The sequence below is a fragment of the Seriola aureovittata genome, chromosome 11 (genome assembly GCF_021018895.1).
Source record: "Seriola aureovittata isolate HTS-2021-v1 ecotype China chromosome 11, ASM2101889v1, whole genome shotgun sequence".
Lineage (NCBI taxonomy): Eukaryota > Metazoa > Chordata > Actinopteri > Carangiformes > Carangidae > Seriola > Seriola aureovittata.
This window is the reverse complement of record NC_079374.1, coordinates 21853275-21868184: the sequence shown is the minus strand read 5'-3', so window position 1 is coordinate 21868184 and position 14910 is coordinate 21853275. Positions and strand designations below refer to the sequence as shown.

The 14910-nt window shown below is 41.5% G+C and overlaps 1 protein-coding gene across 4 annotated transcripts in view; it reads right to left on the bottom strand.

Moving 5' to 3' along the window:
- The window catches only part of adarb1b (adenosine deaminase RNA specific B1b), a 114116-nt gene that overhangs the window by 3833 nt on the left and 95373 nt on the right, over positions 1-14910 (bottom strand). For 3 of the 4 annotated variants that reach the window (XM_056388861.1, XM_056388860.1, XM_056388858.1), the window contains 7 exons: positions 11266-12191; positions 9070-9184; positions 8124-8292; positions 7771-7922; positions 6933-7101; positions 2258-2439; positions 242-420 (listed from right to left, as the gene is read on the bottom strand). In XM_056388861.1, the coding sequence (XP_056244836.1) occupies positions 242-420; positions 2258-2439; positions 6933-7101; positions 7771-7922; positions 8124-8292; positions 9070-9184; positions 11266-12191 (1892 nt within the window). Of the gene's footprint in view, positions 1-241; positions 421-2257; positions 2440-6932; positions 7102-7770; positions 7923-8123; positions 8293-9069; positions 9185-11265; positions 13000-14910 lie in introns of all 4 variants that reach the window. The other variant, XM_056388859.1, reaches the window with a different exon arrangement.

Below are 14910 nucleotides of genomic sequence, written 5' to 3'. Positions count from 1 at the left end.
TATAACCTCATCGCAGGACGATTGACGTGTTGCAGCTGGATCACACAGTAGCACCTGCAAATGCTTAAATTGTGTTTGATGACTGATTCAACAAAAAGTGACCGGATGATGAACCAGCAAAATGTGGCCGAAACTGCAGAAACAAAAAGCAGCACACATGGCGAGTGAACAAGGCCTGGTATCAGACTTCTTCATGGTACGGACCGAAATGCTTCACAACAACTGAGCACAGTATCTTTACCTTCGAGTGTAGGCGCACCCAGCGGCTGTAGAGGGCGTGCTTGCAAAGACGTGAAGCTCGGCCCATGTCGTCCTTTCCTGTGGTTGCATTGATGACCTCGAGGGCCTGGTCGCCCACCGTCCAGTTCACACTGAAGTTTGGTGCCTTGCCTGGCTGCCTGGCCTCTGCATTACTTATACCTGAAATCAGAAACACCCAGGGTCAAGCAGTACATCAAGAGAAACTGTTCATGTTGCAAGAATCTTTTCCCAACATTAGGCCAAGAGCCTTCAGACGCTGAAAGTTTGGAGAGAAGGGATTGTTCAGTAATGAGATGATTATCTTCTTTTACCTTCCTCTAAAGTTACCATGGGAGGCCCACAGCAACTAAACCCACTGCTCCCCCGCTGCATGGATGTTTTAAACAATGGATGAGGTATCCAAACATGGAAGCCTATTCCTTCCAATGACAGCTACTCCCACAGCTCCAGTATCTTGAAACAGCACTTTGTTTCTTTTTGTCATTTATTTTGTGTTGCTCAGTGGAGACAAACAGTACCATCCACCCAGGAGGACCCAGCTCGCTCTCTTCCAGCACGTTATGGGACTTCAGCCTCAACTGTATCTCTAGCATAAATGGGAGATATATGGATGCCATAAATCCCTGTGTCTTGCTCTGTGTGTGTATGTGTGTGTGTGAGTGTGCCTATTAAGCTCCTTGGTTCCATTTGACAGCACTTGTGGCAGAAGATGATTTAAAGGGGATGAAATCCTCAGTGCTCTAACACCACAGCCCTTCACAGCTAAAAACTTTCTAAAGCGGAAAAGGTTAATAACCCCTTACTATTATCTCCTTTACCCCCGCCATTTAGAGAGAGCGACCTCAGAGGGGGAGCTGCACGTATATATATCCAGGCTCCGTGATACGACGCCTCATGTCATCCCGTATGATCTAAACTGGATGCTATCAGAGTTTAGGCTCTGTCCTGCTCTTGATTGTATTTCGGGAACACAACCCCAGCTAACGGTGGTGTTACATATCAGTTAGTGAGGATGCGGCCTTTTAGCTTCTAACCTTTTACAATACAACAAATGTAGCCCTTAATTGTTTATTTAGACCCCTTTTACAAGATTCTCATTTAAAACAAACCAGCTGTGACAGAGTTTTCAATCACCTCATGGAGTAAACATTAGCTTAATTAGCTCGCTAGCTACAGCTGATAAAATTTGCCTGTGCCAGCTGTCACTTGAGGAGATAAAATCAGCGGTTGCTGGCCAAAATGAGAATCCTGCTTTTGTCTACTTCTGTCTGACATCTCGGATTGATTCAATTACTGAAACAAAATTACTAATAATTTCATTGGATGAATCTGTTGTTGTTGTTGTTGTAACGGAAAAGTGCATATGTGCCATGAGAGAGCAACAGAAACTCAAGGATTCATGATTTTTACTGTTGTCAATGTCTGTAACAAGTGTAGGGTGAATACTGTTTGGTAAAAGAAAGGGACAGAAAGAGAAACCAAATGTGGTTGGTGCAAAAAGATGTGGGAAAGCTAACATTTCTATTAGGGAAACTCTGAACAACCAGAAGACAAAAACTGAATGCTATCTAAAAATGGAAAGTCAGAAAAAAAATGGAATCCTGATCTATATGGCCTTTTTAAAAAGGTCAAGCCAATGCTGAAAATTTACACAAAATGATAAAGCTATTCAAATTCCCCAGGAACAAGGTAAATGTCAGCTCATATCAAACATGAGAAAAGCAATGACGGTCTTCCTGCTGTGGACTGACCAGCGAGGAGGATAAACATGTTTACTGCTTAGGCTTACCATCCTCCTCTTTGCTATTTAGATATCTGGAGTTTGATTATCAAATAATAACAAAGTGATCCCCTCAAAGCATGAGAATGTGAAACACGATCATGCTACTGCTTCAACTTCTCTTGTTAAGTTAAAAATTCAGCACGTTAGAGCAGAAATCTTATCTGATTTTCTTTCTTGTTTCCCCATCTGCTCCACATCAAAGCGGACTCTTACCACTGAGTAAAGGCCTGTTGAGGGTGAACTGCTGTGGCAGGTCCTCAATATCTGCGATGCGCTGGTACATGGCCCGGGAGAGGTGGTCAGCGTGGTAAAGGCTGCCGAGGATGATGCTGGAGAAGTAGACTGGCTCTGTGAAGTAGCTCATCAAAGAGCCCTGGATGCCCACCACATTCCACCTGCAGAGGGAAAAAAAAAAACACAGACATTAGATAAACTGGAAGTGTTGCCTATTTGTTGGACAGATACCTTTCCCCTGAGAATGCACTTCCATTTGTAACAGATCTAACTTCACTCAACAGAGACGCTATCAGTTTTTCAGAAGATAATCAAATAGTCACATAAGACCAAACCTGGCTCACCTTACAACTCTTAATTCACATTCATAAATATCAGGAAACATCAATTACATTCAAATGAGTTATATGATGTATACCTTGATTCCATAGCAACTGCCTGCGTTAGCTGCCACAATCAGTAGAAAACTACATTTTCATTCTAGTTATTAGAAAGTGTCAACTCCTTCTCTTATTAATCATGACAACACGCTTCACCAAAAATGCAGACGACGTGTAGAAATGATAGTGATCAGCTTTTAAAGTGTCCTGGAGACACTACGTATGACAAGTTTCATAAGAACTGAAAGGTTCAGAGACCGAATACACATAGAAATATGATCATATGTTACGTGTGTACTGGAAGTGGACACACTCAGCAGCACGAGCAACATATATGAGTACATTCCAAGGTATCCAGTTTCATTTTCTACACACTTCTGTGTATTTCTATGCTGTGTCATTAGCCATCTCTCCCCAGTCATTTTCCCATTGACATGCTCTGTGAAGCATTGCCTGCCCACCTCAGTGGGGGAGGGAGGGGGCGAGAGAGAGGGGTGGGGAGGGGGCGGGGTAGCAGAATGGAGACAGATCGAGTAAAGAAAGCGAGAAAAAGCAAAAGTTTAAGGGATGAATGATTTAACGGATAAGGCTGGTGTTATTTTATATATTTGTTGTCGTCAATAAATTCCATGAAAAGACCAAAACCAACATCAAGCTTCTCTGTATCTTTTCCTGTCCTGTTTCAGGTGTTCGGCCTCAAGCACATACAGTCCTAAGATGTAAATCTTTATATGACCAGTGTGAAGGATTTAAGTTGATCTAGTGGCAGAAATGGAATATGATATACATAACTATGTATTCATCAGTAGCTCAGAATGAGCCCTTATCTACCTAGGGAGCAGGTCATCTTCCACAGAGGACGCCAAGTTGCACCGTCATGTTTCTATAGTAACCCAGATTGGACAAACCGAACACTAGCTCTAGAGAGGGCCTTTTACGTTTTTACATACACCTGCACTCTTGGAAAGGGAGGGGTGATGGGAGGGGTATTCACTTGGCAGCAACCTCACCACTAAATCCTACACACAACAACAGGTCATGAATATATACATTTATTTTGTAAACTAGAATGGCATTCAGGAGAGTTTATACCGCCACCCAGGCCAAACAACCCAATATGTCAGACTGATACAGATTGTGATCTGGATCTACACTAAAATGTACAGTCATAGATCTCAGCAACATAAATATGTCTGATTTATTTTACATCAAGATTCATATATTATTTTCACAAAAATGTCCTATCTGGTAATCAATCGGCTAAATCATTTCCTAAAAGAGCTGGATAACGTAGTTTTTAGCAAACATTACTCAAACTGGAGAAAATAATACATTTGTTAGGGACTGTATTCTGCTGCGGAGGAATAAACCTTTTGCTGAAATTACAGTGCCCATGTACATGGTATTGTATAAACGTGTCCAGTGTAACGCTGTAGCTCACTGATGTGTTTTTATTAGTTTTTGGACAACGATGGAGCAACGGCATAGAGGAATGAAATATGTGAGGCTTTGGTTTACTGTAGTAGTGGTTAGTACAATCAGGTCATCGTTGGTTTAGGTCTTTTTGTTGGATTGGTTGATAAGGAGAAAAACATTGATCACCACTAACCTTTATCCTTTAGGGAAGGGTACAAATTGATAAAAAAGAAGACACCGACAGTGTAAACAATACCCACTACTCAGCAGACAGCTCCCTCATCAAATACACACTTCTCACTCTCCCTTTCACTTGAGGCTGTTTGAAAGTGTGTGAAATTACCAAAATGCATCCAGAACAATGAGGAATATGCAAGCATACTATAAGTCCCCAGGCGACACAGAGGGTCCATTGTTTCCATATGCAATATTCTCTGTGGGTCTGTGTGTGAGCAAGTGCGTGGCATTGTGTGTCAAGCTGAGGGAGGGCAAAATGAAATCTGAATTCATAGCTGCGAGCAGTAAAGCACACACTGAGCACAGTCAAACAGCTTCATAATATTTTGGGCCATGCACAAACAACACACACACACACACACACACACACTCACACTCACACTCACACACACACCTGCAAATTTTGTCATCACATCCCGGCTACAGAAATATATCTGAAAAGACTATGAAGGACACACACAGTATATAAAAGAACCAGAGACAAGCAAGCGCACACATTTTGAGTTATGTTTTCAGAGGCATTCAATTTCATTCCCGTCAAACATCTCTGTATTTCTTTGTTGTTATTTTATTCAATATCATGCTCTATGCATCTACACACATACAGTATACACACACACACACGCACGCACGCACACACATGCTCACACACACACAAGAACAAGGTCAGAACAATTCAGAAGTCCCACGTGATCAGCTGTTAAAAAAAAAAAAAAAAAAAACGACAAGAGAAAACAGGACAAACAGAGAGAAATAAGCCATAAGAGCTTCGCCTGTTTGCTCATTCAAACAGCTGAGAACAACGGACGCGAGGCGGAGGACTGCTTGTTCTTGCCGAAGATGCGCGGCTGAGCATGTAATCAAAGGAAGATGAGAGGAGAGAAAACAATATCTAAAGGAGAGAGCAAAAGTCAAAGTGTCCCGGTCAGTTGTATCAAATAGCAGCCTACAATAACTGACACAGGAACAGAAGCAGATGAGCAACATAAATGTGACTTGGCTAATGGCTGTGTCCTAAGATGACGTGAGTAAGTGAGTGAAAGAGTGAAAGAGTGAGAAGCCTTGCATAATGGTTTTTCACAGTAGGACAGAGATACTCATAATAGCAGTCCATTAGCTTCACTGTGAAGGGTTAATTTTCTGGTGCTCTGTATCAACTGTAAAAGTGTCAACTTTAATATATTTCATGTTTGAACTTGTCTGGTAAAGCTTGACCAGAAAAAAAACAAAAAAAACCCACATGACTACATGTACGGTCTCCAACCTATTTTGCCCTCTACTGACTTGGATCCCTCAATTTTGGACAACCACAAAAAATTTGAATCACTAGTAGCAGCACTGACACGCTGAAAGTGCAAAACCTCTCACACAGTGCATACAGCACCCATTACAAGGCAGACATCTCCCTCATCAAATACACACTCCGCCTTCAATCACCGTTCAGGCAAGGTATTGCGATCGAGGAGGAAGAAGAGAAGGAGAAGGAAAAGGGCTCGTGAGAAGAGTTATGGAGAAGTTTTATCGTTCATCACAGGGGAGGCACAGTGTTGCCTTGAACATGGACAGAGACTAAAGACGCTATGATCTGCCTGCAAAAATGGCCCCCGGGACAGAGTATCCATAAATTCAGCTGTCCCTGACACTCCCTGAGGAAAATAAACTTGAAATGACAAAGCGAGGAAATAATGCAATTCATTGCAGTACGACATAACAAGAATAGCATGGTTCCTGGCTAATTATGGTTTAGGTAGAAAGTTCAGGTTTTCTGCAAAATTATATTTAAGACCTTTCTAAAACCACAATTGAATACATTTTTCGTGGTCACAGCAGTCACTGAATGACATTATATTGGCTGCTGGCAATATAATGAATAAAATTTAGATAGATACTTTATTGTCATTTCATATCGGGGCACATATTAACCACTCCACTCCTTCCAGTGGCATAAATAAATAATAAAGGTAAAATAGTCATAAAAATCATCATAATAAATAGACATTATACATATAAATGCAGCTTGTCCATGGCTTGAGGAAAAAAGCTGTTTCTCAGCCTGCTATAATTTATTATTATTTTTAAGTACATTAATTCATTGCTATTGACATTTTTGCCAGTACTTCCCAGCTGTATATAATAGTTTCTAATAATATAATTTATCAATTAATGTGACCTGGGGCCAGATAAAGCAGCAGAAGAAGGAAGGAAAAATATTCATAACCTCTGACTTACTAAGCCTTGTTTTGAGTGCTTGTTAAGGCATTTCCAGACCTGCAGATACCCAGCAGGTTACACCATGAGAATCAAACACATTTAGTTGTTGCAGATGAAGCAAAATGTGCGTTCTGCTTGAAGAAATAGTTCAACATTTTGGCTAATATTAATTAAGAGTTACCAATTTTTATGCAGATTAAACAAATACTAATCAATAAATTACTGAGCTTTAGAGATGCTGGTGGGTCATTTTTTGTTTTTTAACCTATGAACAGAGCCAGGTGAGGTGTCTCCACCTATTTCAAGTCTTTATGCCAAGCTAAGATAAGCTAATGGGCTTCATATTTAGCACATACAAACATATATAACAATACCATTACAAGTAAGGGTTGTTATCTGAACCAAATTACCTTGCGATCTTGTCACTGCAGGACATTGTGAGTAACCTCTCTCCTTGCAGCACCCCGTCCCAGGTCTGGATTGTGTTACTGGACCTCACGGGGATGGTGCCCTCCCCTGACTCAATTTTGGTCCTTAGCTGGCCCCGAGCTTTCCGGTTAGGATGTCTGTCTCCTTGGTCTGAGTGAGACAACACAGTAACAGAGACATAAGGAAGAGACACGCATAAAACACTGACTAGCTCTCTGTGTTCAGACAACCTTTCAGACTAATGGTCGGTTTATGAAACTGTTTGACATATAGTACTAACACCTCCCTATCAATATGTAAACATGTAAAAGAAATCTCCTCAACATCAGAAAACAGATTACAAGAAAAGAAAACAAAAAAAATAGCTTCCACACAAGAATGACTTATTATTTTTATTATGTTATCAATGTTTTCTGCTGTTTCACCAGCAGGCGCCATCAATTCAGTGACTAATTGAATGTGGCTGTTTTCTATTCAGTCTGCCATGTGTAACGGAAAACAGTCTGACAAGAGTAAGAGGGAGGTTAATCAGACAGACGGTGTGGGTGGGCTGGGCGAGAGAAAGACTGATAGAGACAGACAGAGAATGACAAAAAGCTCTAATTACTGTAGCCTTGTTTAAATGTGCCTCTTATGTGTATTTGGACATTGGAATAAAATTCTAATTAAATGAAACCAAGCATAAGAGGAAAACCTACAAATTTAATTAAATAAAATAAACTTGCAGAAGCTGAATTCCGTACTAAGACGAGACCAAGTTAATAACATGTTGGCTGAGGAGAGGGGGAGAGAGGAGGATGCTCTGCGATCGATGCGAACCTTCCACTCCGGCCTCGTGTGGGGAGAAGATCCTGGCGTCTCCGCAGGGCGAGGTGCTGATGTAGAGGTGGAACTGAACGTTGTCCCTTAACCTGTAGCCCCCCTTGTCACAGTGCATGAATATCGACTTCTGGTGGTCCTCCTTAGTGTTGCTATGACAACAGACAAATGGCATTTTCAATAAGTGGCTGACAAACAACAATGAAAGTATGTTTACTTTTTATTTTTTTTATTGTAGCTCATTTAACTGGGCTTAAAATTAATTAAATTATCAATACAACAACACAACAAAACGCCACAGGCAAAACACTGTACTTTGCTTATAGAAAATAAATTTTACACTGTCTACTGACCTGAGGAAGAACTCCAGCTGAGTGTAGAGGTACCTGATGAGCGAGCGCCGGGCGATTATCTCAGCGTGGCAGTCATTGAGCGCCAGGCCACGGTCACTCATGTACTCACCGTTGATGCATTTGGTTCCCGTGGAGACACAAATGACCTGTGCTTCCTTAACATCTGTCCCTGTTGGGGGGGGGGGGGGGGGGGGGGGGGGGCATATTAGTCAATGGATGCAAACCCTAAAAGTACATGCTGTACATGTGGCCTAAAGTCTGCCTTGAGAGGTCAGACTGGAATAATTTGCAACCTGGTTGGAAAGTTGTTCCTGTTGCAAAAACATGATGACCTTAAAGTTGACAAAAGGATTGAAATATCTGACTCAGCTAGTGGTTTACTTTGTCTGTCTGCTGTATGGTGCTGAGCAGGTGGAGTACTGTGGCTGAACAGTGAAACAATAAGCTGAAACTCACCACAAACGAGTTCTCTGTAGGTTCTTCACTACAAATTATCCATTTTAGGCATTTCAATGTCTAGTTAGTTGAGGTGAAGCAAATTTTATTTACCGGCAGGTAGTTTTTTTAAAAAAAAAAAAATTATGTGTCATATGTGTTCATTTGTTCATCATATGTTTAGCATGTAAAATTTTTAACTAGTGGATTAGAAGAATAAAATGGTAAAATAATAAAGTATCTCAAATTTACAGCGACAGCTAACTACAGCACTTGATAAATGTACTGAAAACAAAACTGTAAGTGTTCAAGGCATTAAGGTTATTGCAGATGGTGCAAAATATGTATATACACATTACTCAGAACAGATTATTAGACTGAACACACTGGCTCTCAACCATGAATACTGTCATCTGCTTTCAGGGCTTGAAACCTGGAACACTTAAAAATTGACTGACAGTGTATTCTCTAAGCATAAAAACACAAACCATCTCTTCCCCTTAAAATCTACCTGTTGTCATGACGACCCCTGCTAGGACTTTCCGTCGTGCATGGGGGGAGGTGAAGTTGTCTGTCAGCTCACTGAACTTATCCACCACCAGGCGAGAGACGGCATCAGCCAGAACCTGGAATCACATACACACAGATAGACACGAGCGCAGACACACACACACACACACACACACACACACACACACACACACACGCATGCACGCAAACAGCCACACAAGCACGAGCCTGTGTCAGATATGTCAGCTTACAAAGCACGTCTGATGTTATCCTCCCTTAGAGCACCATGTACCTGTCACAGTGTTCGCATTCAGCTCCAAACAAGAGTCAGAGCGTTGAAACAGCAACAAGTGAAACTGGGTTGACCCCCTGAGGTATACCTAACCGTCTCTCAAGCAACGCTGTTTGAGTTTGGCATGACAGTTATAATTTACCATCTCCCTCCTGACAGTGAATCACAAAAAGCAAAAACCAAACAAGTAAACCAAAGAAACAGCTGTGAACAAAGTGTTTGTCGACTTCTCACATAATTTAAAATCACAGTTCAAACTCTTGCGGAACCTCGACTGAACTTATCACATCTTTTCTTCTTGTACAGCCGGCTCTTCATGCTGGCTCTTTATCCATTGCTAATGTGATGGAAAATGACGACAACCAAGAAGAGAGATGACGGCTGGATGACCACTAATTAAAGAGATTAGTCCAATATTACTTCCCTGCTACTTCTGAGTCACCCACTCGTAGCCAGATCATTTGACTTTTGAATGCCAAGGTCGTCTATGGTGTAGAAATGAATGTTAATCTCTAGGGGTGCAAAAAAAGTGACAGTACAGATCACTTGCTTTTGGATAAAAAAAACATATATGTCTGGAAAATGTTCCCGCCAGGAATGAATAAAAGATTGCATGCCTTGGTATTTCTGAAGCTACACAAGGTTTTTGATGGATTTTATGTTTTAAGCTATAATAAAAAAACAAAAAAAACAATTTAAACCATGCAACAAAAATAAGTTTTAACAAAGTTAACAAAGTTTTTTGCAACTGCACTGGAATCCAACCATTTTTCCCCATTAGTGCCTTCCCCGATGGAAACGGGCTGTAGAAATTAAACACCAGGCGACAGAGAATTAATACAGCAATTAGTGGGGTTGCTGTCGTTAAAATGGGATGCTTGTCGAATAAATCAGTTGACAAGTGGAGAGAGAGGGAACAGAAAGAAAAAAAAAAAAGGCTTTGAAGAGGGGACTGTGGACAGTGTGTCGGGCTGATTAGCTTTGCTGACCGTGTTATCTCTCCTCACACACTGAGGCTCTGACAGTCACCACTACAGTGGCATCTAAAGTGACCACCAGCCTTTGGTCCCTGCAAACCCGGTTTGAATGAGATGTTAATGATAACCTACTAGAACAGCAGAGTTTGACAGGTGGAGGGGTTTGTAGTGGATCTGGAGCAAAAGACAGGTCCTGTTTCCATTTGCTGTTTAGTTGTGCACAAATCTTCCATCAGAGCTTACGATGGCATAAAAACAATCATTTTCCCTAATGAGTGTTACTCATTAGGGAGAAGGGTGTAATTCATCTGAGGTTCGTGCCTTACCAAGTACAACAATTAGCGTGACCTGAGGAGAAATAAGATATGGACCAGGTACTGGCATCATGGTTATCTGGATCCAATGTGTAGTGTCTGAAAAACGTTATCTTTAAGGGCTTTAATGTTTCACCCGCTTGCAAAACCTGTTTCAGTCTTTGTGATTTAATCTACTGTCGCTCTCGACTCTTTTAAATTTTAATTAGTGTTTCAAGTCCAGTGCTGATTGACAAGGCTGAGTAAATGTTCCATTGGCAGCTTTTGTGAAGACAGAATTTGATAACTGGCAATGATGTGTTTGATATGTCTCTACTCAAAAGCAAGATGATAAAGACAGTAGATCTGGGATCACTGGATCTGCTTACGTCTAGTGACTGACAGAAACTGAGCTCATCTGTGTCCTATATTGACTCCTGAAATATCTTCAATAAGGCTTGCATTGTAACTACAAATTCATTGACCAAAGCATATTTAAATATTATGTTATTATTTAACACATAGCCAAATGAAATATTTCTTTGTATATTCTTACTGTCCTACTTCAATATCCTTCAGGATACCAATGGGGGTACGCCACGGACCTGGAGTGTTTATGAGTAGTAGTATCTTACCTGGGGTAGGTGAAGCTGCAAACCCTCTCGTGGTATGGGTTGCCGGGATGGTGTCTGGTCTAGCTGCATGTTGAAGAGAGCTGAGAGAGCGGCTTGCGCTGCCCGGGCTTTAGCCAGCTTCTTGTTGCGCCCTGAGCCTTCAAACGTCTGTGCATCCACCGTTACTGACATCACAAAATTCTTGGCATGACTCTCCCCGCTCTCTGAGACAAAGTCATATTTGAGGCCTGGCCTGAGCTCATTGAGGATCATGACTGGGTTTTTGCCACTGGAGGGCGAGTTGAATGCCGATGGAGGGGGCAATGGGGCCTGGACAAGGTTGCTGCCAGGTGGCGTGGGCAGTGGGTACTCCCCTAGTGAGTTTAAGGAGCTGCTACCATTGGAGCCGAGATAGAAGGATTCTTCAGGTGCGGCTGGTGTCTCAAAGCCGTTGAAGAGCATATCTGGAAAGTCAGCTTGGTCAGATGTGAAGTCTGTGTTCACTGTCAGTGTTCGACCCATGGCCAGGTGTGCCTCAGAGGCATTGGGGAACTGGACGAAGGAGCGCAGAGCTTTCTCAGCTGCATTCAGTTTAGCCTTCTTCTTTGTTGGGCCCATGCCCTCAAACATCTGTCCATTGACCTCCACAGTCATGACAAAAACCGGCGCATGGACTGGCCCTGTCTGAGACAGCAGTTTGTACTGTAGACCCGGTTTGATTTCGTTCAGCTGCATCAGAGCGTTCTTGGGCAGGACTGGCCCTGGGGTTTTCTTGCGCTTCTTGGCCCGGAACTTGGAGTGTGTGTGACCATTGTTCCCCTCCTCTAGGGGGCGCTTTCGACTGCCCAGGCCGCTTCCATTGGGGAGCTGTTCAGCCACTCCCAGCCCGTCTTTGCAGGACACGTTGTCCAGGTTTCGGTTTTCCTTAACGTCGGTGCTGCTCGAACCTGCGGTGCCCAGAAAGAGTAACTTACAACGCCTTCGTTGCAGGATCTTGTAAATGCAAAATTTATAGATTCCTTTATCACTCTTTGGAACTGAACCAATGATTTGTGTTCCTTTATCACAGCAAGAGAAATTGGCTTTTAATTTCATTGATCATCTTGACCTATAGTCTACTGATATTACTGCAAATAGTAGAATATCATCTATGGTGCACTCTCAGAAGTGTACCGTGTCCAACATTCAAAGCACTTCCGAGATTTTTTTGGTACAATGGTTTTTAATTTTGAAATTAAACTCTTAACGTATCTCCATAATTAAAGTTGTAATTATGTAGCTTATTACTCTAATAGTCAGGGTGAAGTAGGAGAAATATATTTTCAAGAAACACCACTACTGTACACTTTTCAGGTTGCACAGTGTTATGGGTCTCAAACACAAATGCACACGAATACGAGCACGCATATCAACACTCAACAAAGACACACAAACACACACGCACACATAGCTTTTCCTCATCCACTCTATCAATTTTTAATCTCTTGAGTGCCTACAGAGAAATTAGGTACATTTTTAGTGTTTGCCTTTAAACTGCAGGTTCTGAAATATACTGTACAAGGGGAACACATATCACTGAATCCAGTTAGCAAAGTGGATGGAATATTGGCAAAAATTTTCATTTATAACATCCTTCAGCAAAGGCTTGATAGGTTACTCCTTGCGGTACTCAGGAGAAAGAGAGGCCGCAGTGTGCATGAGTGGGATTGTAGGTTGGGTTGAGGGAGTGCAGGGGAGGAGTGCAGGGGGGAGGAGCTGAGGACCAGGCAAACAGGAGAACACATCAAAGAGGCAGGAGGAGAAGACTCCACCTACTGCAGGATCCTAAAGGCTTGACTGGTGACACGGTGGGAGGTTAAAATGCTGTTTAGCCATTTTTGAAAAGAATGACTGTCATATTTAAAATGAGGAAAATCGGAATTCAAGAACCGTTTCTAATGAGGTGCCATTCATAAGACCCTGTGCCTCTGAGATTCCCCCCCGTGGAGCTTGTCAGAGAACACAGTGTTTTTAGTTGCAATATGTACTGGCATGCTGTTACCATCTGCATACTACAACTGACATGTCTCAAGGCAAAACAAAACAAAAAAATACTTCTTCCTACAATCAAGAACACGAAATGCATATTCTTCAGTTTATGAGCTCTGAAAACATGCGTATCTTTGGTGTGTGCATGCACTCTGCAAATAGTTGTGGGGTTTTGCAAATAAACGTAATGACAAGGGAAAGGGGGGACAGTGTTACTGTGCACAGCAGTAGCCAAAAGGAATTATCTCCTATCAGAATGGTGATAGGTGAAATTTGTGAATTGAACAGTCAATGACCTTTAGCCATCGCAGATACTGTAGCATTAGCTGAGTAATTTTAGCTGTAGTAGAAAAGGGTCTTGGTCAAAAGTTTAAAAAGGACTTGCACTTTTAAATATACAGCATGTAGTACTGTAGCTCATTATTCTTCTCTGCATAGGATAGAATGTATAGAACATTTAGCTACAGTAAATTTGGGGATTTCCATTAAATTTAATGCATAACATACTTAAATACACACGTTTAGCTTGTGATTTCCTTAAACAGTTATATTTGCGGGATATAGTGACCAATTTGCCAATCAAAAAAAAAAAACTTTGACACAATGAAAATTTTAGCATGCTGCACAGGCAAATACAGTGAATATAATGGCACACAGAAAAAACTGGAGCTCCCTTTCTCCGTTCAAATATTTATCATGATTCACTTTTTTCAGGATGACTGACATCCAATAATACTCCAGAACCTGAGACCAGATCTGAGGACAAAAGCCCTAGAGCAACAGCCATGACACCATGCACCGAATTATGGTAAACACATGCAGTTGTAGGCATCATCATGACAGCCCTTGTGTAATCAGCATCCATTCGTAATGCAAAGAAAACAAAAATCCCATATGCTTGAATCTTTCAGTGCTAAAATTCCCTGTGGGGGTTGCATGAACCAAATCATACAGACAAAAACAACTTTATTTTAAATGTAACTTGTTTGTTGGGCTTTTGATTCAGGATGATTCATGTGATTAAAGAGTTTCAAGAGCTGCTAAGGTTGTCACATAAAAGTTAAAAATGCTTTAATGTTTTCCTCTGGTGTTCCCTTGGTATTAAAGAAACAGGTCTGTGTGAGCTTGGACTGTGTTTTATCTTCAAATATATCTTTTGACTGCCAGTAAAAATGTGAGAAAAAGGCCGCCTGTGAAACACAACAAAGAGTCTTTTGCAACTCTGGTTATCTGACTTAACACATAACAACATGCCTCTCCTCGGAGCGCAAAAACACCGACTATGACACTACAATAAGAACTGTTCATTTGGATCGCAGGTTAGGGCGCTGCTGGGATGACAGCTACCTTTGAATGTGAGTTCAAAATTGTTAAGGTGAAGAGAAACACATTCAATCATGTCTTTCCGTGCCTTCTGAGGCTCACATACTGAGTTCAAACCAAAATGTCTAATTAAAGTTCAATATGTTGGAGTGGAGAGGATTTTCTAAGGAGAGAAATGGAGATAGAAGGAATCTGTAATATGACCTGAAGCGTCTCAGATGTAATGATTAGTTCTTCCCTAAAAAGTTTTGGTAACATCAGCGGTGTGTATTTTTGTGTGTGTATGAACTACTTTGTGTGTTGGTTCAGGTAAGG